The sequence below is a fragment of the Daphnia pulex genome, chromosome 4 (genome assembly GCF_021134715.1).
Source record: "Daphnia pulex isolate KAP4 chromosome 4, ASM2113471v1".
In the NCBI taxonomy this organism is placed as follows: domain Eukaryota; kingdom Metazoa; phylum Arthropoda; class Branchiopoda; order Diplostraca; family Daphniidae; genus Daphnia; species Daphnia pulex.
Genome location: NC_060020.1, coordinates 4,808,525 through 4,834,723, shown reverse-complemented (window position 1 = coordinate 4,834,723; position 26,199 = coordinate 4,808,525). Strand labels below are relative to the sequence as shown.

Genomic DNA, 26,199 nt, shown 5'->3' with positions numbered 1-26,199 from the left:
TTATTTATAGACTTGCGGGGGAGAAAAAGAACTTCAGTGCTGTGTTATATATTTGGCGATGCAAATGCTTCTTTCAAAACCTTTTGTACAAAATGAAAAATTCAAAACGAGAACAAGGAGGAGGAGGAGAGAGTGAGAGAAAAGAGCGAGAGGAGACAGCGCGGAAATCGGGGTCACATATGATTAAAAAAAGGAGCAGAAGATGACGAGGAACGTAAGAGACACTGCATAGAATATTGGATATATATATTATATGTAACAGACGAGGACCAATGAAATCAAAACCAACAGAGGACGAGGAATATTATCATATGTAAATTTGGTTTTCTTCTTTTTCTTATAAAAACATCAGAGCGCAGGTTCTGTCTCTCTTCTTTCGATTCATTTGTTTTTTTGTGATTTTCATTTTTTTTTTTTCGCTTGCTTTGCTGTTTCTTTTGATATTCAGATGATGTACAAAACACAGTACAAACAATTGCGTTCAGGGGAGGGGCAGAGACGCGGTATAAAAGATTGATAAGGGATCGATTTTAACCGGCAGACAAATGAGGGAGTGGCGTGTAACGACGAGACAATGCGTCAACAAGCCTGCTGTGTGTTTTTCGTGAACGGAGTGTTTATTATTTTGTTTTCCCCTTTTTTTTCATTTTTACTGGGACTGATTAAAAAAATCTCCGTGTAACGTTACAGCCTGGTGTTGTCTGTTGGAGTGGAAAAAAAAAGTTTTTTATTTTACAAATAAGGGAGGGTTGAGGGAAGAAGAGTTTCACATCATCACTCGCCCGACAAACAATCAAGAATATATGACGACCATTTAATAAACGGATCGAAAAGATATCCCCCTTCCCTTCCCAAAAGAAAAAAAGCTAATCATCAGTTTCCGACCAATTAAAAGCAACAATTAGCTTTTTTATTATTTTACAATTGATTTCTTTTTTTAGCTTGCCTCTTTGTTTTAAGGTTTGCGTGCTGGATTTTTTTCGCTATTTCATCATCAAATGAAGTGACGGGATGGCGACTCCTCGTCTAGCGATCACGCACACACGACAAACCCGTTATGTAGCCTACACACGGATATAATCAACGATTCTAAAAAAGATTCGAAAACGACGCCATACTTAGAAGAAAAAATAAAGGAAATCAACCCAAAAACCAAAACTGATTTTGTTTTCTTTCGTATCTTGGTATTCGTTAATCTTTTTTTTTTATGTTTTCGCCATTTCTTTTTTGTATCTTTTATGTCTTGTTGGAATAATTTTTTTTTTTTTGCCTTCGTAGACATAGCGGTACAGGTCGCATAATATATAAATCAATAATAAAAAAAGACAAAGAGTGTGAGAGAGAGAGAGAGAGAAAGAGAGACATGGGGAAGCGAAAAATACAACATTTCCATATCGGGTCACTGATGAAATCAAGGAATATTTATGTATACGTATGATAGACGCACGCAATCAAATTTTTCTCCCTATAATGTTTTTGCATCAATGTACCTTTTTTTCTCTTTTTTTTTTATCTCTTCTGCTTTCAACAGGAACCGGAGAAAGGGTATAGGAGGGAAGCAAGAGAGAAAGAGAGAGAGAAGAGATTGAATTTTCTGTACAACATTATTTTGTCTCTTAATTGATTTTTTTTGTCGTTCTTGTTTGCTTGAAGCATATCATTTTTTGGGGTGGGGAATCCAAGAGGACGAAATCTATAGACTCTTTTCTACATTATACACGGGCAATATGAGAGAGAGAGAGATAAAAGAAAAACACGCCCCCCGAAAAAACTGGGGCACCAAATGGGCCAAAAATAAAAAGGGAAACATTTCCTAGAACTAAACAAGGATAAACACCTGAACAGAGATGATTAAGTTTGATAAGCTTCGTATGTGAATTTTTAAATTTTATCGACGCAAATATTTCTTGATTTTTCTTTTAGACACAAAAGAGTTTTGTACGCTCCGTATTACAAAAAAAGTTTCTTCGATCTTCTTCTTATAGTTTTCCATTTTTTTTTTGTTTTTTTTGTTGGTTTGTTTTCGCTCACGTCGGTTAAACCCAACTGCAAGGCGGGGGTAATAATATTGGGACGAGGAAACAACTTCTTTGGCTTCATTGTTTTTCTCCTTAATTTTTTTTTGTGTGTTTGTTTGCTTAACGTTTTTCCTTTTTTGTACAAAAATTGATTGAAATGTCGATGAGACTTTATGTGATCCTCGCCGGTGACCTACTTAAACGTCTTGTTACATTTAACTCACACTCAACTGCATGTGGAAACATTTAAACTTTTCTTTTTTGAATTAAACAAAAAATTCATCACTGGGTTTTTTCTTCTTCTTCTTTATATCCCTCGCCGTTATTTATATAACGTCGCACTCGATGTGTTGACTATTAAAGTCTCAATCGAAAGTTAGTCGAACAGGGCCAGTAGGTCGTCGTTGGTGCTGTTGACGCACAGACTTCCGGCGCTGAGTTGGCCGCTGAGACTGTTGCCGCTACCGCCGACGCTGCTTCCGCCGCTGGATGGAGGTGTCGCCAGTTCGGGTGGGTCCAGGTAGGAAAGTAAATCCATCGGGTCCACCACACTGTCCGGCAACAACTGGAAATACAAACAATTAATGTTATAGAGAACCACGCCTGATTTTCCAGTTAATATGAACTTACATTGAGACCTTCCTGGCCCTCGCCACCGCCATCGATGACGGCCGCTGGATCGAAATTCAAATCGGATGAAAGATCTAGCTGAGCCAGGGTGTCGTTCCGTATCGCCTGCTGTTGCTGTTGTTGTTGGGTCTGCTGTTGTTGCTGGTGGCCCATGTTCAACATATTGGATGGCGTTTGCGGTGCGTGAAGTGAACTCCGGTGACTGCTCCCCTGGGCGCTGGTGCTGTTGTTGTTGCTGTTGTTGCCCGTGGACGACAAGTTGTTGCCCGATCCAGGGCCGAGGAGGATTCCCGCGTTGTTGAGCGAGGCGCTGTTGACCAGCGAGTTCATCTGTTCGTTGAGAGATTTGCCCATGGAATTGAGCGGATCCAGGGAGTTGACCGAGTCCATCAAATTGCTCAAAGGATCTTGGCTCTGCGTGGCGCTCATCGTGTTGGTGCCGCTCAGGCCACTGCCACTGCCGCCGACCGTGTTCCAGTCGCCGCCGTTGAGGATGTTGTCGAAAGGAGATCCCATGGCGTTGCTGGTCATAATCTGGCCGGCGCTGTTATTGCCGCTGCTGCCCGTCATTCCGTTCATCATCGAGCCACTTGCTATACCTGAAAGGTAAAGAAAAATAAACAAACGACAGTTGAGAGAAAGTTGCTAGCCGAGGAATGAGGTGAAGTCCTTACTGTTCATGTCAGGTGGGCAGAAGGGGGACAAGGACTGGCCCAGATCCCAGTTGGGCATGGTGGGTAAGGTCACGCTGCCCGGTGACATCACTTTGGCTCTCTTCGAGCCGTGACACGAAGTTTCCTGGCCGCCGTCGTCCTCCGTTTTGACGTTGGCGCTCATCAGCTTCTGGTTGACGGGCCGCCAATTGGCCGCCGAGTCGATGGTGACCTCTTCGGCGTCAGAGGCGCTGCTGCTGTTGGAGCTCAGCGTGTTGAGAATGCCCCACAAGTACTGGTCAATCTCCAGTCCCTCGAGCAGCGCCGTTTTACTACGGGCAAAAAGAAAATAAAAAATAGAAAAAATGAATAATCACGTTCCATAAAAAGAAAAAGATGAATCGAATCAAAGAAATGATGCGGGCATTGCTCTCGGTTGCCTGCAACAAGGCCAAGCCAGAAGACGGGCAAGGAAGAGTTGAGCAACGGGAATAACTTACTTGCAAACTGGGCATTTCCAAGAGCCTCGATCACAATTCATCTGCAGGTAGGACTCGAGATCGAAACACTGAATGTGCTTGCACTCGTGGCCGCGGGCAGGTAAAGCTATCCGCTTGAAGGTGATCGGACATTTTAATGAGACCTGTTTGTCCGTCGGAGAAGAATCGTGACAACACACGTACAAAAAAATAAATAAATAAATAAATTCTCATAAGACATTTAGCCAAAATGTTGGAGTTAGAAAAAAATATATACAAGATCGAGAGGAAATGTGACGGGTCTACGTCGGGGATTTTGACAAGTTGTCATTCAAATCACCTTGATAGCTGTTTGCTCAACTCCATCGCCGTCGCAACTGACGCCCGTCGGGCTGGTGGAAGAGACGGTGCCGTTGGCCGCGGCCGCTGCCGCCACGCTGTTGAAATTGCGTTTGATTTTGGTGATGCAAAGGTCAGCGGGCAGCAATCGCTTGCGGTAAAGACCTTGCAGAACGGAGCGGACGCTCGGCCGGTGGACGACTTGAAGGACGAACAAGTGCGACTGCGTTGTAAAAATCAGACGGTCAATTAGACAACCGAGAAAAAACGGACAATTATTTTTCCAAGTCCAACTTACGCAACAGCAGGCCGACACGGTGATCTGGATGGTGTTGCGCCCAACTTGGCAAACGTCTTTGAGGTAGAGGGGCTTGTGGGCCGCTTTATTCTCTCCCCGGTCGATGTTGAGTGGAGTGGCGTTGACCGACACCTGGACGCTGGCCGGCCAATTAGTATTCATGGCTCTGTCTTCGTGATGAAAACATTTTAACTGCAGCTCCAGGTCATTTCTGTTTTGTGTCGTTTTCCGGTTAGGATGTACGCGACCCCCACGAAAGAAGACGAGTAAATAAATAAATAAAAAGAGATTAGTTGAAAATTCTAAAAGGAAACCAGTTCTTCTAGAGGTTTTTACCTCCACATAATGGTCTGATGGACGGTGGGTTTCAGCTGGAATACGTGGTTGCTGACAGCCAAGTTGTGTTCGAGTCGGAACGGTGATAACAGGATGCCGTCTCGAACAGGGAAAGTCAATCGAAGTTCATCGTCTTCTATGAAAAAAAAAAACAAACAAACAAAAATCGTGAATTTCAATGCCAGTCGACAAAAATTCTTCTTCTTCTAGTTTTATAGACATTTTATCAGCCACTTTGTATCTTTTCTTGTTTTTTTCCACCCCAGCAGGTGCTGTTGCGTGTCACAATTCGACATTGGGGGCAAGGAAGTCAATCAATTTGGAACACTAATGAGTCTTATCGTTGAATTTTTAATCAACTGGACGTACTAGGTTGTCCCAGGGCCAGCGTCGGTTTGATGTCGCTGTTGGGACTGGCGAAAGGGGGTAGGTTGGCGGCCGGCGTCAATGGCGGCGTCGGGTTGCCGGGAATGGGACTGTGCTGGAATCCCGCGCCCACTGGAGGTTGTTGCTGCTGCTGCTGCTGGAGCTGCTGCTGCTGTTGCTGCTGCTGCTGGAACTGCAGTTGTGCGGGTTGTTGCTGGAGTTGTTGCTGCTGCTGAAGCATTTGCTGTTGTTGTGATGTGTTTTGCATCATCATGGACTGTGAAAAATTGAGCTTTAGTATTATTCAATTGGCCATCAAATTTGGTAATGCTCACCTGTTGGGAAGGGTAATACTGTTGTTGTTGTTGTTGTTGCTGCTGCTGTTGGTTGACCATGTTGCCATTACCGTAGCCGTACTGGGTCCCGCTGGCGGTCGTTCCGTTGTTGTACCCCATGTTCATGTTCATTCCGTTCATGTTGTTCATGGGTCGGAGATTGGCGCCGCCGTTCATCATCCCACCACCTCCTCCTCGTTGCATTTGAACGCCGGGACCGTTGGGATTCTGGTAGCCTCCTCCTCCTCCGCCACCACTTTGCATGTTCTGCATGGGCTGGTACTGTTGTTGGCTCTGTGGTTGTTGTTGCTGTTGCTGAGGTCCAGCAGCGAATCCCGGTCTCATGCCCATGTAACCACCCTGAATAGAAGAGTTTGGTGCTATCCAACAAATCCCAGCCAAACAATTAAATTTGGTTAATTGGTAGTTACCTGAGCGGGACCGTACATGGCCTGTCCGTAATTATTCATTTGCTGCTGCTGCTGTTGTTGTTGTTGTTGTTGCTGCTGCTGCTGATGTCGCTTTTGCGAACTGTGCTGGGCAGCGTTAGGATAGGGAGCGTGTCGGCCCCGATACATGGGACTGTTCATGCCGGCCTGCCCCGAGCCATAAGGGTCCTTTTCAATTAAACGACAGATTAGAATCGTTCGACAAATTAAATCGAGTAACTTTAATTTACCTGCTGCATGGATGACATTTTGGTCATTCCATTTTGCTGGAAACCAGCGGCACCAATAGGTCCAGCTCCGTTGCTCATCATCATGTTGCCACCACCCACTCCTGGGTTGTTACCGGTGGCCCCCATGTTGTTCATGACGGGCCCCATCATCCCGCTGCTCATCACCGGACCGAAATTGCCCTGGCCGTTCGACACTCTCGTCTGCTGCTGCATCATGCCGTACTGGTTGACGCCATTAAAGCCTTGCTGGCCCATGCCGCCCATCTTCAAAAGCAAGAAAACATGTTGTACAACCACCCCAAAAAATATGTTTTTGAAACATATTTTGGCGGGACTTTTTGAATACCTGATTGTAACTGAGATCGTTGCGCTCGTTGTGCTGTTGCTGTTGGAGACCGACGACTCCGACTGAGGTGACTGCATCCGGCGGAGTCACTCCGGGCGTCGGCGTACCCATTCCACCTTGATAACTGTTGTTGCCCGATGACCCACAGAGAGGAGAACAACACGGTGACGGCAATCGACGCCAACAACCATCAAGAAAACCAAGCGCACAGAAAAATTAAGGATAAAATAATTTAGTCGAGGAAAAGAAAATGTAGAAAACGACACACACACACACACATACACACACAACTGTTCGCTGTCACAATCGGATAGGTATTGAGCCGGGGCTACGACGACGACAGTGACACACACACACACACGCACAGGAACCAGCTGAAGAGGTCGGCGGCTGTGTGAGTGTGTGTGTTATTTTTTTTGTGTTTTTCCTTATTCTCCCCTCTATAACGAAACATCTGCGTTGGTTAGGAGGGGAAAATGAGGGAGGAGGGGTGGTGGGGGGCTTGAATGGGCCGCCCAGCAGACGGCATCCAGGAGAGCGCTGCAGTAGCCCCATGAATGGAACATGTGTGGATCAGTATTATAAGGAGCTACTATTGGCCAGGAATTGGGACGGGAGTTGTTATAAGGGTTTGCCAGGGCACAGAGTTATGACATATAGGGGGGGTTTGATAAGAGATAGGGGGGTTGGATGGGGGGATTTTTGGTGTGTCGTCCTCTTGGTAAAGTTTGTGTCTCACCTGGCTGCCATATTGGTCCGGAACGATGCGGCTGTCGAGGAATTCTTGGCAGAAGAGGAGGAGGAGGACTGGTGTGACTGCTGCTGCTGCTGGTGGTGCGGATGGTGGTAGCCGTTCGCGACGGACGAATTGTCCGACTGTCCGAAAGAGGACGGCGCCGATGCTGATCCGCCGGTCGACCCGCTCGCGCCCCAACTGGACGCTCCCGTTACTACCGACAGCTGCTGCTGCTGTTGTTGTTGTTGCTGTTGCTGCTGCTGTTGGGCCCCGCCTCCCGACGACGACCACTCACTACTGTTGGCGTATACACCATCCATCGAAAAAAGGGCCCGGCCGATCGCAATGGAGGAAACGGCATTCAATCAAATGAAAAGGAGAAATAGAAATAGAGAAAAAAAGGACATCGTTAGACAACGCGTTTTTTTTAATTTTATTTCACTGGAACCTTGGAATTGCGACACACACACAGACAAAAACAGACGCTCGCACGAAACTGTGTGTGTGTACGTACTAATACAGCAATGGACGTACGTGGCGCATGTCGGCAGACGGCAGGGCCAGCAGCGCTGCTGCTGTGTACACACAGCCGCACATACGCACAATCAACATATATATAAAGGCCATTCAAATTCAACCTTGCGAGACCCCACCGGCCCCACGGACTTGTGTAGCTACAGGTAGAAATTGATATCGAACAAAAAGAGAAAGAGTTAAACAAAATAAAAAAAAATAACTTTTTTTTTCTTTCTTTTTACATATATATATACACACTGTAGCGCTAACTAGACCCTCCCCCTTCTTTTCTTTTTTTGGGGGGGGGGGTTTGTTATCTTTTTCTTCCGGCGGATAACGAGCGATGTAAATATATATTTATTTCATTCGACTCGAATTGTTTTTGTTTTTGTTGTCTCGAGGTAATTTGAGATGAACATTTTTTTTTTTGGTTCGGTGTAATTAAATACGAAAGAATATTTCCGGCCGGAGATCCCTTTTTGGACGCCGACCGGATCTATACATTTTTCTTTTTTCTTTTTCTTTTATTGTAAATAGATTTATTTAAGTTTTGTTTCTCCCCGGTGGCCGACGGCGGCCCTTGTAACCTTTTGTCTACGTCTTGCCAGTAACTGGTATAATCCTGACGATACGCTGCCTCTTAGGAGAAGGACTGAGGGCCGACAAGGAGCCAACCAATTTGCGCCAAAATGATAGCTGAGAAGAGAGGTAACAGATAGACTACTGGCAGTAGTGGCTTTGAGTCTTCTCCGCATTTCAGACAAGAGGCACAGCAGCAGTCAGTATACATACACACACTCTTCTAGCTCGACTATAGATTACTCGTATAAAAGGGAACGAACGAACGGGGTGGTCAGGTCACGGGCGGCTGCACGCGCGCCAGCCTCTCCCGCGAAATCTTTCGACCAAAGGATACGAGTCAGAATAATATAAAGCAACAAGAGTGGAGAGAGAAAGACACTGAGAGAGAGAGAGAGCCATAAAACACACAAAAGACAAAAACATTTGGAGGCTTTTTCGGATAAGGTTATTACGCTGTGTACAGAATCTACACATATCGCGTTGGCTTTCCCGTCACGCATGCGACTCGCTTCTTTTTCTTTCTTTCTTTCTCGTTATTTTTATTTCCCTCTTCTTTTATACTCTACATTAGATGTGGGCCCTGTGAGTGTGTGTATGTGTGGAGAAAAAGATGGGTATATATAAGGTTGTTTTTTTTCCCTTTTTTCCATCCGCTTGCGACATTGTCTTTTTTGTTTTCTTTCTTTTTTTCTTTTCTCCCCACTGTGTTTCTCTCTCATTCTTTGTCTCTTCTTTCCACCTTTTAAGGAAAAAAAAATAAGACGATGGGCTGCAGCTTGCTTAACAAGACACACACACATCCTTGAAGACTTGCTGACTCGCTGCTGATGGAAGAACAAAGAGGGGCTAGACCATGGATCAACGCTGCGCTACACGATGGATGGGCCTCCGCTTTTTATTGATGGTGTGCGCTAGACGAAAGGGAATTTAATTTAATTTTATTTTCTTCTGATATTGAATAAGAACTCGACGCCAGTTATATTATTAACGCGAAAAAATGGCTCCCGGTGTGACGTACGCAGGTGATGACCCCAATTTACCAACCCAAGAGGAATTAGCCATTTTTATAGGTGACCTCCACCACCTATAATAACCGTTGGTAATAAGGACTCTATGGAAACCCACTGACCCATTCATAATTTCTATTTTCCCCAAACAATTGAGAAAGAAACCCCGCCCTGTTTTGTGTTAAAAAATAAAACAAAATAAAAGGTGACGGGGTTTTTATTTGTTTTTCCTTGGATTTCTCCGCCGAGTTTCTTTAAAGGATACGACCGTCATCGCTCGGCGGCGGTGAGGCAACGAGCCGAAGCGAAGAGAAAAAGATTTAAAAAAAGTCCGTGCGTATGTATATGTACACGCAGTGCGCACGCCAAAAGATAAATCGAGAAAGAGAGAGAGTGGCACAAATGGGACAAACGAGCATTTGACGAATCAGTAAGTAAATACACAACGGGCGAATTTTACACAGCAGCGCTCAGAATGACGAAAGAACAGCGCACGCGGGTACAATAGTACGCACAACAACACGGAGGAATGTGTCGAAATTGAAAAATGTTTCGTGATTGTCTTGGGTTTTATTCGTGTCCCTGTGTACTCTCTCGCCTTTTTTTATTTTATTTTCTTTGGTTTTTCGCCCATTTTGTGCGTCCCTGCGCCAATGTCGAAATTTCTCCCTTTCAGCGACGGCCATGACGAGGGCGAGAAAAGAGCAAACAAAAGACTATCGCCCAATGTTTGCATCAACGCAAAGTGCCGTGCAAAATAAGAAAAAAGAAGGAGGAAGGACGGGAGATCATTCATGCAAATCAACTCGACGTAATATACAGCCACCGCGTCTATCTGCCCATAGTCCTCGATTGGATTTGAATTTAATACGGTCTTGTATTGAGTTCAAGGATTTCTCTAAAGAAAAAACATTTTCGGCCAGCCCTCCTCCCCAATGAGAAATGGGGAAACGATATATTTTATTAGTGGGCCAGCGTAGAGACGGATATGATTGTTATAACAGAAGCCAGTCAGGCTGATTGCGCCCGGATTCAATGGCAAAACCAACGGCTACACGAATAAATTGCGATATCGACATTGTATTGATATGCTTTTGTGCGTATGTAACAAGTAGCGGATTTACTTTTTTTGGTTGTTATTATTATTTTTCGGGTGGAAGGGAGGTGGTACAACCTTGAGTGGATGTATGGACAGGTGGGAGCAGAGTCGGATTGAATGTTTTTGAGAGAAAGGTTTTTCCCGGCTGACCGTTACGCACCTGTGCCGATGCTAAATGCATACCAAATAAAATGAATAACACAATCGAAATCGAAAAGAAACGGACATGTGACGACACCTTGAAAAGAAAATAAAACCGCGTTGTGTTACACACACACACACACAAAAAAATGAATAGATAAATTTTATTGATGTAGAATATCGATGACGCAAGACTTGAAATTCATTAAACGACGTTACGTTATTATTTCGTGATTTTCTCTGCCGTTTGCGTGCAGATCGGAGACGTGAAGAAAAAAAAAAAGAGAAACGTCGTGAGTATATTTTCACGGATTGTTATCTAACCAGTCCATCAGCGGCGACTGGGCAGTCGAAGAAACTTAAAAAAGAAATTCAATTTCATCAAGGGGAGAGAAAAAATTGATATCGTTCGCTACTGGTTGCGCGCAGTTCGTTTCGTTATTTTTCAACTGATTAAAAAAAAGGTTTGACCTCGATACGATGAGGCAAAAGCGGCTAATGAATTTCCACCAACGAAAAATTAAAAAACAAAAAAAAGAGAAAGAGTTGAAAGATTAGCAATCAGCTGCCAACGCAAACTCGCCCTCCATTTCGATATAGAACCGATAGGCTACCGCCACTAACCGCCTCAATCGTTCGATTGCCTCTCACTCGAGCCCATCTATCAGCGTGATTGAGAAAGTCATCATTTCCATATCGGCGCTCAACGGCGTACCTCACCGACATCTCTTTGCTCATTTTTCCAGAGTCGCCACACCCAAAATGAGACATTTTGAGATATAATCAAATTATAAAAATTAATTCAACAAAATAAAAAAGTCCAGGCTATTAATAATTATGGGGAAATTTCATCGCGGTGAAAAGGTGGAAATGCGTCGACGAATGTTTTATAGCGGGTGTAATGGACACCGCAGGATCGCGGTGGATATGTTACAGGTAATAGAACAAGAGAAGCGAAAAAAAAAAAGAGCTGATGGGCTTTGAACGTCCGTGTTCACTCGAGAGTAAACGATGACATTAAGGCTGTGTGTTGCTGCTTAATTTTTGTTTTTTTTTCTCTGAGCTTTTCTTCTCTTTCACGGTTTCTTCTTCTTCTTTCTTCCATGAAAGTCGAAAAATTATACGCGTGTAGCCACAAGAGAGAGAGAGAGAGAAAGAAGAGTTCCTATTAAGGACCTGCAGGTAGGTATTTTTTTAATATACACACACATTTTCATTCCTTTGAAAAGAAAAAAAAACGTCAAAAAAAACGAACGAACGAACGATGGAACGTGAAAGAAAGGAATAGGAAAACAGCCGGGAGCGATACCAGTGTGTGTGTGTGAAAGAGAGAGAAGGAAGCCGAGTTCTTATCGTGTCATCACAACAGCAGCGGTCAAGAACACAAACCACCGCAGTGTGTCTGTCTGTGTGTGTATATAATATACATATAAAGTAAGTATCTAGAAGAGTACTGAGCTGGCCTCCATCCTTGTGTGTGTATCTCTACCTACAATAATAATAATACATATTTTTTCTCGGAGGAGAAAAAAGGCGGAGAGGAAAAATGTCTGATGGATAAGAAGAAGAAGAAGAAGAAGCAACTTGTTGATTTTTTTTTCTTTTCTTGTTTCTATATTTCGAGAATTGCTGCGTTGTTGTTGTAGTATGTAGATGCTGGACGACGGTGGCGCTGCCCTCGCCCCGCAGAGAAGAGGAACGCAGACAGACGGGGGCGAGTTGCCTGTGTCTTTATAAGGCTCGTTTCTACTTGGTGTATATGTGCGCGGTTACATTTGATTTCTCTAATGTCTAACTCTTTCGTCTAGATGAACTCGGCTGGAATTTTGATTTGAAAAAGCGCGCCACCGCACGTACCAACCAAATTAGGACGAGCCCTTATATAACACCTTCCGCGCCCGCGCACTGACCACCTTTTCTATTTTATTCTGCTAAAAAAAAAAATACTTTTTGTTGTTGGGGGGTTGAAAAATTAAAAAAAGGAGATTCTGGCTCGGTTTTATCTGGGCGGGTCATAAATAATATCGCAGGAAGCCAAGCAAAAAAAAAGTGAGAAAAAATAAAATAAAAAAAAGTACAAAAAGAAAAAAAGAAAAAAATCAGAGCAGAAAAACTCGGAGAAATGCAGAATGGTAAATATAGAACCCCGAAAGGCGAAATAAGAGAAAGGGCCAACAACTACCATCAGAAATCTCAGTGACGTAAAAACAAAAAATACCAAAAAACACCTGAAACTATATTTTGTTTTTCTTCTATCTTGTGAAGTGAGTGTGGAGGCCGGCCAGGAGTCCATAAAAACTCTACAGACTATATAGCTGCTACTCACTTTATTTAAAATATTTAAAGGTCCCCAGCAACTCTAGGTGAAATACCATACCATAGGAGGAGGAGCTAAAGGCTCAATCGTGTGTTTGAATAGGGGGAGAGAGAGCCGGCCGTCCGCAGTCCCGCGTCCGCCTTGCATTTAAACATTTTGGCACGGGCTCAAGGTCTTCTCACCTTATCTCTACACAAGACGGGCACACTACAGTCCGTCTCTCTCTCTCTCCTTTTATTCCAACTGATATTCATTTCTTTTTTATTTCTTCTTTTTTCCTCCCGGAGTTTATTTATTTTTCCTACGGCATCGCCAACAGCCGGTGCGGAATGAGAATCTAAAGTCTTTTGAAGAAGAAGAAGAAAAAAAAAACCGCAGCGTGAAAAGGCCAGGAAGTCCACCCTATCCCAACTCATCGAATTTCAAAAGAAATGACGAAATTTCGAATTTTTCTTTTGGGTTAATCAAAAGAAAATACGGAAAAGCGGAATGGATTCATATCTTTTTTGGTTACATTCTTATTCAATGCTCATCGTCTCTCTCTCTTTTTCTTACGTGTTCGTCCTTGTTCTCCGAGATTATATTCCCAGAAGTTTGGTTGAACACAAAAAAAAAATAAAAACTTTTTTCTCTAGAAGAAAAAACTGAATTGACTCTCGTTCGTATCTATGGAGCGCCGTTTGAGATTAAACCCACCCACTGCCGCCCCACCCGTTCCCTCCCTGTTTTGTTTGGTTTTTCAGGGTCGAACTCGCAGGCGAACTTCACTCTGACATTGAGGAATAAAAAAAAATATTTAAAATAAAAAAAAAGATGGTGGCATCCGAGCTGGCTCCGGTTGTTTTGGAGGGTACATATTGGATGCTGCTGAGCGGCGGCCTCCCCACCTACTACCATCTCCACTTCTTTATTCTTTTAAATATTTTTTGTTTTCCTTTATTCCTTTTTCGGGAGTTTTTTTTTTCTTTTTTTATCCGGTTATGCGGCTGACGTCACTCGACGATACGCTAAACGACAAGAGCCAAGACGACGACTAAATTTGTTTTATTTTTTGAGAAATAAAAATACTCGAGAGTTATGCAATAACTGACTGCGCATTGTTGTTGTTGGCGTGAGCCTACTCTTGTTGTTTGCTCCGTTTCATCAATGCGCCATAATACTCTCACCCCCTCGGCCTATTCTCTTGATTATAATAAAGAGCGTCGCCCAGGACTCTTATCTCCGTGTGTGTCGCCCAATAGTCTAAGAGAAAAAGAAGGAAACGAGCGTTGACAACTGGGGGGAGCTGCTGAGATTGAGCCAAATAAAAGCGGCGGCCGTGTGCAGTGCAGTGGCCGCCACATATAGCACGGCTGTTGTCTAGAAGCTATATTGTATTTGATATGACGTTAGATATTATATTATAGGCCGGGGTGCCTCCCACACAGCAGCGCCCTATATGTCCCGATGTGTGTGTATATCAATCCCGCTGTATACCCACCTCCTGGGCCACTACCCACCCACTGCCCTTTTTCTCTCCTTGCGCCGAATCAATAAAGAGACTGCGTCACACGTACACTACTACTACACTATACTACTTACTCCACATATATATACACACACAAAAGACTTGTGTGTATCCCTTTTCTCTCTCTCTCTTTGAGGACAGCCCAGGGGGGGGGGGGGAATGGTGGAGGGGGAGAACATTGAAACTGGTGGATCAATCCCGCGGACTCCCGACAAACACACACAGAGAGAGAAGGAGAAACAGCATATAAATATATATATGTAGTACACTAGTAGTGTACAGTACGGCGCTTTAGTCGCACGGTGAAAAGACCAATGGCAAACGATAGGGAAGACCCTGGACGCAAAGTGCGTGCAAAGTGGGTGGAGGACATGGGTGGGTGGGGTAGAATCTGGGCTAAAATGGGCGGGCCTCCTGTTTTTCTTTTTTTTTCATTCGGCTCCTGATGTGGCCGCTACTCCTCTTGATGAGAGAATAGACTTCACTTTTTTTTTTACTTTTCTCTCCCCCCGTCTGCAAGTCACGCGGGATCTTCCTGTCCCTCTAATCCCTGGGCCGATTTTTCTACTTCCCAGTAAAAGAAGGAGAAAAGAGATTTCTTTTATTCCTGCGACACCGAGAGGCCAAACACCAAGGCGAATAAAAATAAGAAGAAGAAGAAGGGAGTGGGCGACATTGATGAACAAGATCGATGGATCAATCTTGATGGTATTAATTAGTCCTGACCGGAGATGGGCGGGTCCAAGAAAAACAAAAGGCGTGCGATTTTTTCCCCCTTTTTAAATCGACTAAAAGTATATGTATGTATACAATAGAGTGAGAGTTAATCAGAGAGAGAAAGAGTTAACTGAGAGCAGTAGGAGGAGGAGCCTCTATATTATATCGAGTGTGTGTGTATGGGAGAGAGAGAGAGAGGTGATGTGTTTTTCGGTATCGATCGGTCGGGAGCTATTGAGAGACACCGGGAGAAAATGGGTGGGGGGAGGATTGGGAGGCGACGGCGGCAGCTTATGCTCTCGCGTGTAGCTCCGTGAGATGAGAAAAGGAGGCGCGCAAGAGGGGGGTTGATGGGCGGTTCATTATTGCCGCTGATCAATTGCCAGAGACCAACACACACACAAGAGGAGGAGGGGGGACAAACACACACAACAGAGGGAGAAAATGGGTTCGTCGGATGGATGGGTGGGGTTCTACACTCTATCTATCTACTCTCTCTCTTCTATATAATATAAATATAGAGCACTAAAGCCAAATAGAGAGGAGAGTAGAGAGATGAAGGGGAGAGAGAGAGAGAGAGGTTATGATGTCCATCTGCGCTGACTTTGGGGTCGACCGAGGCGCAGATCAATACCCGCCGATTCCTCCTCCTCTCACCCGGCAACTCGACTTTTTTTTTCCCTCATTTTCTTTCGCCAGGGATGATGCGAGTAGCTCCCGCAACTCCCGCACCAGATTGACTAGTACTACCCGACATAATAGAGAGGCAAAGGCGCCGTATTCTCCCGAACCCCCCCAAAACTAAAAATATTTTTTTCTTGTCGCTTCGTTCATGTTCTTCATCTCTCAACGAATAAATTTCACATTTCGTTCGAGGGGCGAACCGAAAAATCACAACATTTTCTTGATTTAAAAGAAGAAGAAGAATAGAAAGAAAAGAGAGTTCAAACCTTCACATAATAGAACGTAAAGGTTGGGATGTTATGCATGTGCATAGGCTATGTCTAACCCCTCGGCCGCGGGTCGGCGGGAGAGAGAATTCCTCGACTCCCGTCGTGCGGTCCTCCCTTTTTTCTTTCTTATTTCGAATGTAAACATTTTTCGAGAAGAAAAAAAACCTCCATCTTCATCATCTTCTTTCTTTCTTTCTCTCCATCACAAGTTTAACACATTCAGATGGAGACCAACAGAAAGAAAAGAAAGAAAACCCCATAGGATCGACAAGTATCTCAGGAATTCTTTTTTTCTCTTTTCACCTTTCGTTCGTTCGTCCCTACCTTTTTCTTTTTCTTCTTTATTATTTTTAAAAAAAGATTCTTCCACACACGTGAGCCTGGGCAGAAACGTACAATGTCCTTTTTGGTTCCTTGTTTTCATTTCAAGGAAAGAAGAAGAAGAAAATAATAAAATACCAAAAAATACCAATCATATTATTATGTATGATGGGTGCGAGCGGGTTGCGCGCGCGTCTAGCGGTTAGCCCTAATATATTCACGACCCAGGTGTTTGCGTTTGTTTGATGTTCTTTTTTTCGCTAGAGAGAAGAGACTATATCCGGCTTTAAGCCATCATCATTTCGTTTTTCTTTTCCATACGGGTCAGACCAGAATCTTTTTCTTCTTTTTTCAAAAAAATAAAAATTTCCAGTTTTTTCCCGGTTCAAATTTGCCGCCATGGCGCTGGCGCAACACAAAAACAAAAGAGGAACTTGTTTAACTGGGAAGGAGGGTTCCGTGTACGGGAATGTGCGTTACCATACGGCGGCGTATATATACAGTCATTCGATACGGCACGCAACAATGTTGCCAACTTTTTCCTTTTTATCCCCTCCTTTCTTATTGATTTCTTTCACGAAGACGAGCCGACTTTTTTTTCTTTTCTCCCTTGATGATGCGGCAGCCAAGATGGCGTGCGCTCCCGCGACGTCTGACGTCGTCGTCTTTTTTTCTTCTGGTTGTACTTTTATTTTTTTTTATTTTTTTCCTTTTGATGGAGGGCGGCGGGCTGCTGCATCACCGGAGCAGACGAACGCAGCGGGAAAAAAAAGGGGGAGCCTGGTGGTGGTATAGCTGGTGGGGTTTTGAGGGGGGGGGGCGGCGGCGTCGGTGGGAATGGGAGCACCAGCGTCGTCGTTCATTGTCGACCAGATAGCAGACGGGGGTGCCAGTCCATAAGGAAACGGGGGAACAAAAAAAAAGGGGGCCAAGCTATATAGGGTGGTGGGGTGGTTGGGGGGGGGATATATTGAATGTTGTGAGTGGTTGTGCGCGCGTGGGTCGTTTCCACGGAGAGGTCGCGGTAAAGGCGAAGCAGTTGCGGGACAAAAAAAAGAAAAGAAGAAAAGAAAAAAGGAACGAAAAATAAAAGGAAAAGAGAAGAGTGTGTACACACACTCACGCAGGGACACATCGATTTCATCGGACCTAGCAACTAAACGAGAGAAAAAGAAGAAGAAGAAGAGCGCCAGAAGCGGAGGAGGAGGAGGCCATCAAGGGGAGGAAAAAGAATCACCCGCGTCTGGGGTGGTGGTGGTGGTAGACGCGACCTTGCGGCTGCGTTCGGGACGACACACACACGGCGTGCTCCACTCTCGCAACAACAACAACAACCGACTAATAAACGACGACTTGATTTACATTATCTTCATCTTCTTTTAGATTTTTTGGGGGAAAATAAATTTGATGGACTCGCAACATATTCGAGACCCACCAGCAGATAACCACTGGCAAGATACGACCGTGTGTCACGGTGGCGTCGGTTATAAACTCCGATGAAAAATAAGAAAAGAAAAAAGAAAAGAAAGACAAGAGACAACCACACAGACACGATCGTTATATTCCGGTGAGGGGGTTTCATCCCGGGCGCGTTATACTCGTCTCTCTCTCTCCTTCTGTCACGACGCTATCGATCAAATAGTTGCCGACTCCTCCGGCTCTGCTCTGCTCTGCTCTTTCCCGACATAAAGAGCCCGGACCTCACACGGCCGCTGGCCACTTCTTATTGCTCCGGCCGGAATAACCAGCACCAGCAGCAGCCCAAAAGCTGGACGACGTCCATTGTCGTCGGCCACTGTATTCGTATTCCAGTACAACAATTCAAATCAAATATGCATGATGACAGTTGAGAGGGGCGGAGGCGGAAGGACATGTGTGGCAAAAGGAAGGGGGAAGAGAGAATCTACTCGCTGGAGTGGATGAGGGAGACGACGTCTTCATCCAGTGCGGATGCCACACAGCAGCACAGAGAGAAAAAAGAAACTATGCGTGGAATATACATAGAGATGCTGGGCGAACCCTCTCTCAACCACCCACCCAACCCGCTTGATATACTTCAAACAAGCGCGACGCCCCAATTGTTCCCGCGTGATTCTTGGCTGTTTCCATCCCCCCTTCCTCCTCCTTTCAACTGTCCCCGGGACTGTCCAGCGACAGACACACAATTTTGCGCTTGTGTGTCTGTCTGTGCGCGTCTCATATCGTCCAAAGCCGAGAGCAAACGCGGGCGGGAGTGGGTTGGGTTTTCCCTTTTTGGATCGATGACGCCAGCACGTCGCACTTGACGCCCGCGGGAGTAGAAGGGCAAGATGTCTCAACGTATACACAAGGGGAAAACAAAAAAAAAAGAAAAAGAAAAAAAGGGAAAGCAGAGAGAGAGAAAAAAGTTCAAATGACCACACAACAGCAGCGGTTCACGTTCGGCGTGAAAATTCCATCCCGATCTTTTAGCCGCCCGACCCCCCTCAATCGTTCTTCTTCTTCTATTTCCTTTATTTTTTAAACAAGAATATGATATTAAATGCTGCTTTCGCGTGTCTTTCTTCTTTGTTAACTCTAAAGATGATGACGGATATGCCTCTCTCCGTTATGACAACGACAACTTCCGGACGGAATAAGGTCAGCCGCTTGTTATACATAAATTCCCCCCCTCTCTCTTTTTTTGTGAACAGTTGATTCCGGTCGGATAATATAATATCTACATATAAACGAATTGACTCGAGCGCCTAGTCTACGTTCTGAGACTAATCCAGCGGCGGTGGTATTTTATTGATTCCGCCACTTGGTTCGTATGCGAGTTGTACTTAACATTATTCCGTGATACGCCGCCGCCGCCGCCGGCGGCCATCCCGCCCGCTCATATAGAAAGTTCTAATAACCTATGAACGGTGCGAGGTCGTCACCGTTGGGTTGACGGCTGCCCAGCACACACACACACACAACACATTGCCCGTTGCCACAACAAAAACGTCCGTGTACATCCACCCAGGAAAAGAAGAGAAGAGAAAAAAAGTTTTTCTTTTTTCTTTTATTTAAAAAAGAAGAAGAAGTTGCGTGAGAGAGTTTCTCTCTCCGTGCCGGGCAGGTCGGCAAGATAACGGCCTCCTTTTCTCTCGTTGGGTTGTTGGCTTCTTAGTTACCGCACGTCACCTATCACACAAGCGCCTCGTCTAAGTTACGTCGCATCTTGTTGTTGTTGTACGTTTGACGCTCGGTGACGTCACGTCGCCGGATGGGCGACAACGACACAACCAACAAGGGAAATGACTAAACAATAAAATAATCCCGGACCAAAAAACATTATAATAATAATGAATAGTAGCGGGATTAATTTTAAATTCGTTTGGAAATTTTATTCTGGGGGAGATGGTGGACGTCAAAAATAAAAGGCGGTTGATTGAGGTGACTAACGAGTTGTTGTTGTACAACAACCACGTCGGAGGACGAGAAAGTCAACGGATGACTGTGATGGCGTGAAACTTGGGAACAAGAGAGAAGAAGAACCTGTTTGATAGGAGGGAGAGCGATCGATCAATCGGCGCTCTTTTATGTATACGCACCAAACAACCAAAATAGATTATCGCGCAAGAGTGTTGAACAAACCGATCGTCTTTTTTTTATTTATTTCACCGTGGAGACCAGAAAATCTATCGACTCGATATTTATTTATCGTTCAAATGAAATTTTCAAATTTATTTATTTTCAGCGGGAAATTTGAATTTTTTCAAAAACGGAAATTTTCATGAATTTTTTGGGTTGTTTTTCCTAGAAAGCGGCAGACCGCCAGTCGTGTTGGGAAAAAGGCCAACCAAAAAAAAACAAAAAATTCTCATCGGACAGGTCAGCCCAGCCCAAAAAAGACAAAAAAAAAAGGGCCCAGCCCCGTCGAATGAACTTGATGGACTCTTTGGTTTTTTAAAGAATAATATTTTTTGGTTGCGGTGCGCGTTGGTTGATGATGTCATAGATCGTGTTGTTCATGGCCTGCCTTCTTCTTCTTCTTTTTGATTTCTCCATGATTTCCCACTCCCCGTTTCCTTGTGTGTGGGGCACCTGGGCGCACGAGGAGGAGCTGATATGCCGGCGCGCGGATCTCGTTACAAAAGCGGACGATGGATGATGATGGAAAACAAACCGGAGGGAAAACACACACACGGATCGCTGCGCGTGTAGCACACCGTGTTGTCTGCCCTGTCTACGTCCGCTAGTTCAGACGTCGTGAGTTTTTCTTTTAAGATGCGAAAAATAATAAAATAAAAAAAAGTTGAAGACGGACGCCTCGAGGGCTCGCGTCGGATGAATCATTTCGTTCGCTGGCGTCGAAATAAGAAAAAAATTCCCGTTTGGAAATTGTGTCTAGAATCTCAACAAAAAACAAGTCGAGAGAGAGAGAGAGGAAATGAAACAAAACGTGAAGGAAGGAAGAAATGAAAAAGAGAACAGCCCCCCCTTCCCTCCCGAAAAAAAAAAAAAAATTCGTGAAAGTCCGTGCAGCACGCTGCCGTTTGTATAAAAGAAGAATAAAGGGGAGCAATGAACCTTTCTCTCTTCACTCACCGTCCGTAAAGCTCCACTTCTCTTTCTTTCTTGTTGTTTGGCCTGGTTTTAGCAGTTGGGCTTTTTTATTTTTTGCTTGCCTCTTTTTTCTCTCGTATGTATCTCTCCCATCATCCGTCCTATCTTTTCTCTCTTCAACTCTCCCGCGCTGCTGCTATAAGGTGTATTTTTATATACACAGCGTCGGTTCGTTCGGATAGACGTGTGGGGTGACTAAACGTCTCGACGGTTTTCCCATTGAAACGCTCCGCTGGACGCTCGCAAAGAAAAGAAAAATTGTTCAACCTCAAAACAAGAAAAAGAAAAAACGACTCGAACGCAAATGGAGGGCGGGGGGTGGGAGGAAGAGGACGTGGTAATTACTGGCGGAGATTTTGTTTTTTTTGCTTTTTCGGGATTCGTTTTTATTATTTTTAATAAATAGATTTAAAAAAAAAAACGGAGGGGAAATGTAATCAAAGTCTGACCCCCATCTCCGGATATTTTTGAAAAAAGGCCCACACGATAAATGTGTTGCGTCGTATTTTCCCGCGGAAGCGCAAATCATTTTACAAGGAAAACTACAAACAAATAAACAGATTTCTGACGTTTTTTGCTCTAGTAAACTGACGTGTGTGTATAAAAAAAACCCCGAAAAAAAGTAAACGAAATCCAGAAATAACTGAAAGAGCTAACAGGTACGAAAACGGTAAATCAAATCAAAAATGGCCGATGGAAAACGGTTAACGCTGCGGAAAATACACAGCGAAATAATGTCCGCCATGGCGTGTGTGTATATTATATGCGTGATGTTGTTGTTGTTGTTGTTGTTGTGGCCCCAGAAAAAGGAGAAAACGAGTGCCCGGACATTACGGAATCAGTAACGGTATTGAGCCACAGGACCCGTTTTGTTGAATGTCAGTTCAAATCGGAAAGAAAAGAAAAGAAAAACATCACGACAAGACTTTATTATTATTTTCAAAAAATAATCTCTATCTATCTGCATTAAAAATCAAATCAGCTGATTTTTAATATTATTTATAAGAGAGAAAAAGAAATTGCGTATCGAAAACAGACGACGCCATTGAGTCTCTCCTTTCTTGTTCTCTCTTAGAGCTTCTATGATGGGCGCCCCATCAGCGCCGGTCGACACACAACAACAAAAACACTCACTCACACACACGTTGAGTTTGCGTGTGTGTGTGTGTGTGTGAGTGCGCGACGTGAATTCGTGACCGAAACGGTGACGGCTGCGCTCAACCTCTCCCTTGTATTTTTCTCTCTCTCTTTCTCTCTCCCATCATCATCTTCTTTTTCTCCTTTCGTTCATTTCTATACCACCACCCAACCACCCACTTTTTTTTTGTGAACGAATCGCCCGACATCTACGGTCGGTCCCGGACAACTTGGACAAAGTTTTTTTTTTTAAGAGGAAAAACAACTGACGTACACAAACAACAACAGCTCGTCTTTGTTGTGTGTGTGTGACGTTTGATGAGCAACCTCACCTGTCCTCACCAGGTAAGAGTATCAAATGGCGACCGCATTTAACGCGTCCGTTTATTATTTTCTATGGTGGGAGGAGGAGGATTTGTAAATGCAAAAATCCAGCCCAGTGGGGGGAGTTTAAAGGGGGGCATGACAACGTGTAACGACGCAGATCTCGTATGACAAGTGAAAAAGAAAGAAAAACGGGAGAGAAAATATAAAATCAAATTCCTTGTGTTATAGGGCCGCCCTCCTTATAGCAATTGCAACCCACCCATCACCTCATTCCTAGTCTCCCCTAGACGTTGAAGCTAAGAAGAAACTCGGGAACCCTGTTCCTTTTGGCTGGCTCCTTTCAACTGGTTTTTGATGTCAGCTCCTCCTCCCAGTTTTCTTTCTTTTTTATTCCGACCGGAATGGGATCTCCTCGGATTTCCAGTGCCGGGCGACAATGGCCCTATACACACACTGTACTACCTACTTTTTTCTTTCTCTCTTTGGGTAGACAATTGAGCCTTTTTTTTCGACTATTCCATCATTACGTAAAAAGGAAAATTTTGTTTTTCTATTAATAGAAGAAAATGTAGAATTTAATTTATGAAACTATTTGGGGGCTCTCCCGTAATCTTGTTTTTCGGCTTATCCAATACGAGATGTTGTTGTTGTCGGTTGTTGTCCCACTTTGTCCAGTCAGTTTTTGTTTTTTCCCTCAATCAAATTTCTCCTTTTGGTTCCTCTTTTCGTGTTTGCGTGTCTTTTTATTCGTTTCTTCTTCTTCCTCACTTTTGGGTTGTTGTTTTTATTTATTCGCCCGAGATTTCCTAAGCTACTTACTACTACTGGCTGCCGGTGTGTGGATGACGGGGAACGGGCGAGGCGGATGTCAATAATTACACGCCTTCTCCTCTTCTTCATTCTTTTTTCTCTCTCTAGCTCTGACTATTATTCTCTCATTAATTCACGGCAATGGCCCGAGCTTCACGCGAAATGTAGACTATCGTGTCGTGTGTACGACTCCATATAAAAATGAAGGGGGGAGAAAACAAAGGAAAATGCAGCGACACGTCAAAATAAGGTGGTCGAGTCCGGATGGATCCGGCCAACAGAATCAGTGAACGTAACAAGAAAAAATTCAACAGAAAATGGAACTCGTTTTCCCCACTCTAAACAACAAAAACAGGCTGACACGAACGTCGGTTTTCAAATGATATCAAGGCGGCAGAGTTATCAGGAGTCGATCGTGTGTGGCCCAGGGTCTCTACCCGAAAACAAACAAAATGCCACTTGACAAAAAAGTAGACGGTTGATTGCGCCACACACACAATCAGCTGTTTCTTCTTTTCTATTATGAGACTTGCAACAAACAAAAATGTTCTATCGAATTTCCTGTCGATTGAGAGACGCAATGAAAGTTTTTCACCTGGGACCCAGTGTACTGTGTGGGTCCCGATAGATCTAATAGCCAAGCGATTATAAAAGCGGATCTTACCTTGACCCAAACATGACGGGAAAGGAGAGAGTCCCTCGAAATGGTTTTCCAGTTGAATCAGCTGCTGTTCAACACACGGCAGACACACACACAAACTCCACGGTTGTGACGTAAAGGCCGGTGCTGGTGCTGGTGCTGCTGCTTTCGGGCTCACTGGGCGGATGTAGCCGCGTGACCAATAAATGCACCAAAGTTAATATAATCCGTTTAGTCACTGACGATGGCCGCTATGCTATAGACTCTCTTTCCTTTTGGTTTCCACCTGTGTTTCTTGGATGGTACACTCAGGTCGTCGATGACGTTATTATTATTTCCTTTTTCACCGTCAGTTCAGTTTGTCTGTCTGTCCTTTCCTGGACGCACTGCGCACACATAACACACAGAGAGAAACAACAACACACACACACGCACAGAGACACACACACAGCCGGGGCACACTGTTAGATTCACTTGTTTGCACACAACAGCACACACCTTTCTTTTAGCTAGTCGTTCGTGTGTCTGTTTCACGCGCCGTTGCCACAGAGTTCACGATAATGCTAATCCACGGCTGTCCACGCCGGCCACTTCTGCCAGGTCAACAAAACAGCTGATGGTCGCGTTCATTTCTTCACTCTATTCGCCGACAGCTTTTTTCCAAGACTGGCTGTGTGTGGTAATACAGGAAAGTTGTTGTTTCGTTTGATTATATTTCTTTATTTCTTTCGGTGGCCCACTGAAAGTATTTCTCTGTCGGATTGATTCTTTTTCTAGAGAAAAGGTTCTTGTGATGTGTGTTGGAGGAATGCTGGCGTGGCTGGAGATCTTTTCTTGTCGTTTTCACGCGTCAGCGATCACATCAACAACGTCGAAATCGCCGGGCGGCCAACGGCGACATCAACGAAAAAGGATCTTCTTCTTCTTCTTCTTCTTGTGTTTGTCCGGCTGAACCAACGGAATTTGTTTTGGCGGTTCTTTCAAAAGACAAAAGAAGGACAAAAGACGACCGCAGTGATTGCGTTCATCCCAATCGATTTACAATTCAAATTGGCGGGCATCGAAACAAAACAAAAGACGCGAGGTTCTCTCTGTGTGTGTGTGTCCGACAAATTTTCAAATCAGCGCGCCAAAAATAATGAAAATTTAGTCCTCGTTGGGATTTTGAACTTGGCACATATAATCGATGTCGGCCAATCACTGGCTCCAAATCACTTTGTCGTCTATAACGAATTGTTGTCCGGTATGTATAACACACTAAACAACAACACTGTCTCACACACACAACAACACTGGAGCGCGTGCAAGTCACTAATTGAGTTTTCTTCTGCTACACACTTGGTCTGCACTTGAATTTCGTCCCGAAAAAAATGTCTCAATTCGATAATAGTTTGGTGCAAAATTCGTTCACACACACACAAAATTACAAAATTTTAACTTTTGTATTTTTCTTTATTTTAGAAGATGAAATAAGAATTTAAAAAAATTACACGGGACGGGTTCTCAAAGACGTGCTGCCCGGTCGTGCGCTACAGGCATTCTGACCGAAGCGTGGAACATTCCTTCTGCTTTTTTGGCCGCCACACACACACACACACACACACACAGACCCACCGAAAAGTGAGGGAAGAGCAAAGAGGTGGGGTGGGTGGAGATTCAACTAGGGGTGGGGAGAGGAGAAAAAAAGAACCGTCGGGATGGGGGGGGTCTACGTGCTCTTCTCTCCCCCACCACCACCATGGTGCAAGTGGGGTGGTGGTATCATCACCCATACACGAAGCTTTCAGCGGGTGACGCCAGGGGGACTCTCTCCTATATTTATAATATTTTTCTCCATTCTCTTTTTTTCTTTCGTTCCGTTCTTTTATTCTTTTCTTTTCATTCGTCTCTCCTTTCAATTCAATACTTTGCCTCCCCTCCTGTTTTGGTGGAGTTCCCAATCTTCGGTCGCTCTCTCTGTGTGTGTGTACACTGTACAAGCGTCTAATGTTTCGAATTCAAACCACAGAAACAAGAAGAGAGGGATAAAAACAAGCAAACGGAACATGAAAGAGAAGAAGAAAATAAAAGGAGAGAAGAAGAAAAAAGTGGAATTTTTCGGTCAATTCGTCATCTCCCCCCAATGCAAGAAAACTGTCGAGTCCATTATTTTCCCACTGTAGCGACAAATCGATTGTTACGTAAAAGGGGATAACCAGATTGCACCAATCCCGAAGCGATTCATTATTACAAAGTTGATCAAAAAATCTAAAAGGAAAATTGAAATCATATCACATGCCTTTTGATGATTGAATTCAAACGGTGGGCTCAATCAAGACAACCGCTTATTGTGTGA

The 26,199-nt window shown here is 44.3% G+C and overlaps 1 protein-coding gene across 1 annotated transcript; it reads right to left on the bottom strand.

Moving 5' to 3' along the window:
• Positions 1 to 32: 32 nt before the first annotated feature.
• On the bottom strand, positions 33 to 25,402 carry LOC124193112 (zinc finger MIZ domain-containing protein 2-like). Its single transcript, XM_046586769.1, has 14 exons — positions 23,889 to 25,402; positions 7,219 to 7,512; positions 6,480 to 6,603; positions 6,134 to 6,397; positions 5,886 to 6,071; positions 5,455 to 5,814; positions 5,123 to 5,396; positions 4,754 to 4,889; positions 4,418 to 4,628; positions 4,121 to 4,342; positions 3,802 to 3,944; positions 3,323 to 3,633; positions 2,649 to 3,247; positions 33 to 2,583 (listed from the first exon to the last, which is right to left on the bottom strand). Exons 1-14 carry the CDS (start codon positions 23,900 to 23,902, stop codon positions 2,395 to 2,397), a joined length of 3,327 nt encoding a protein of 1,108 aa, XP_046442725.1. The 5' UTR covers positions 23,903 to 25,402; the 3' UTR covers positions 33 to 2,394.
• Positions 25,403 to 26,199: the final 797 nt, after the last annotated feature.

Bases quoted from the DNA above. Each gene is read 5' to 3' on its own strand.
- LOC124193112 (XM_046586769.1), bottom strand. The intron at 4,890-5,122 runs GTACGTCCAGTT...TTTTTTTCATAG, and splicing joins GCTGGCCCTGGGACAACCTA to AAGACGATGAACTTCGATTG. The intron at 3,248-3,322 runs GTAAGGACTTCA...TTTACCTTTCAG, and splicing joins CTGCCCACCTGACATGAACA to GTATAGCAAGTGGCTCGATG.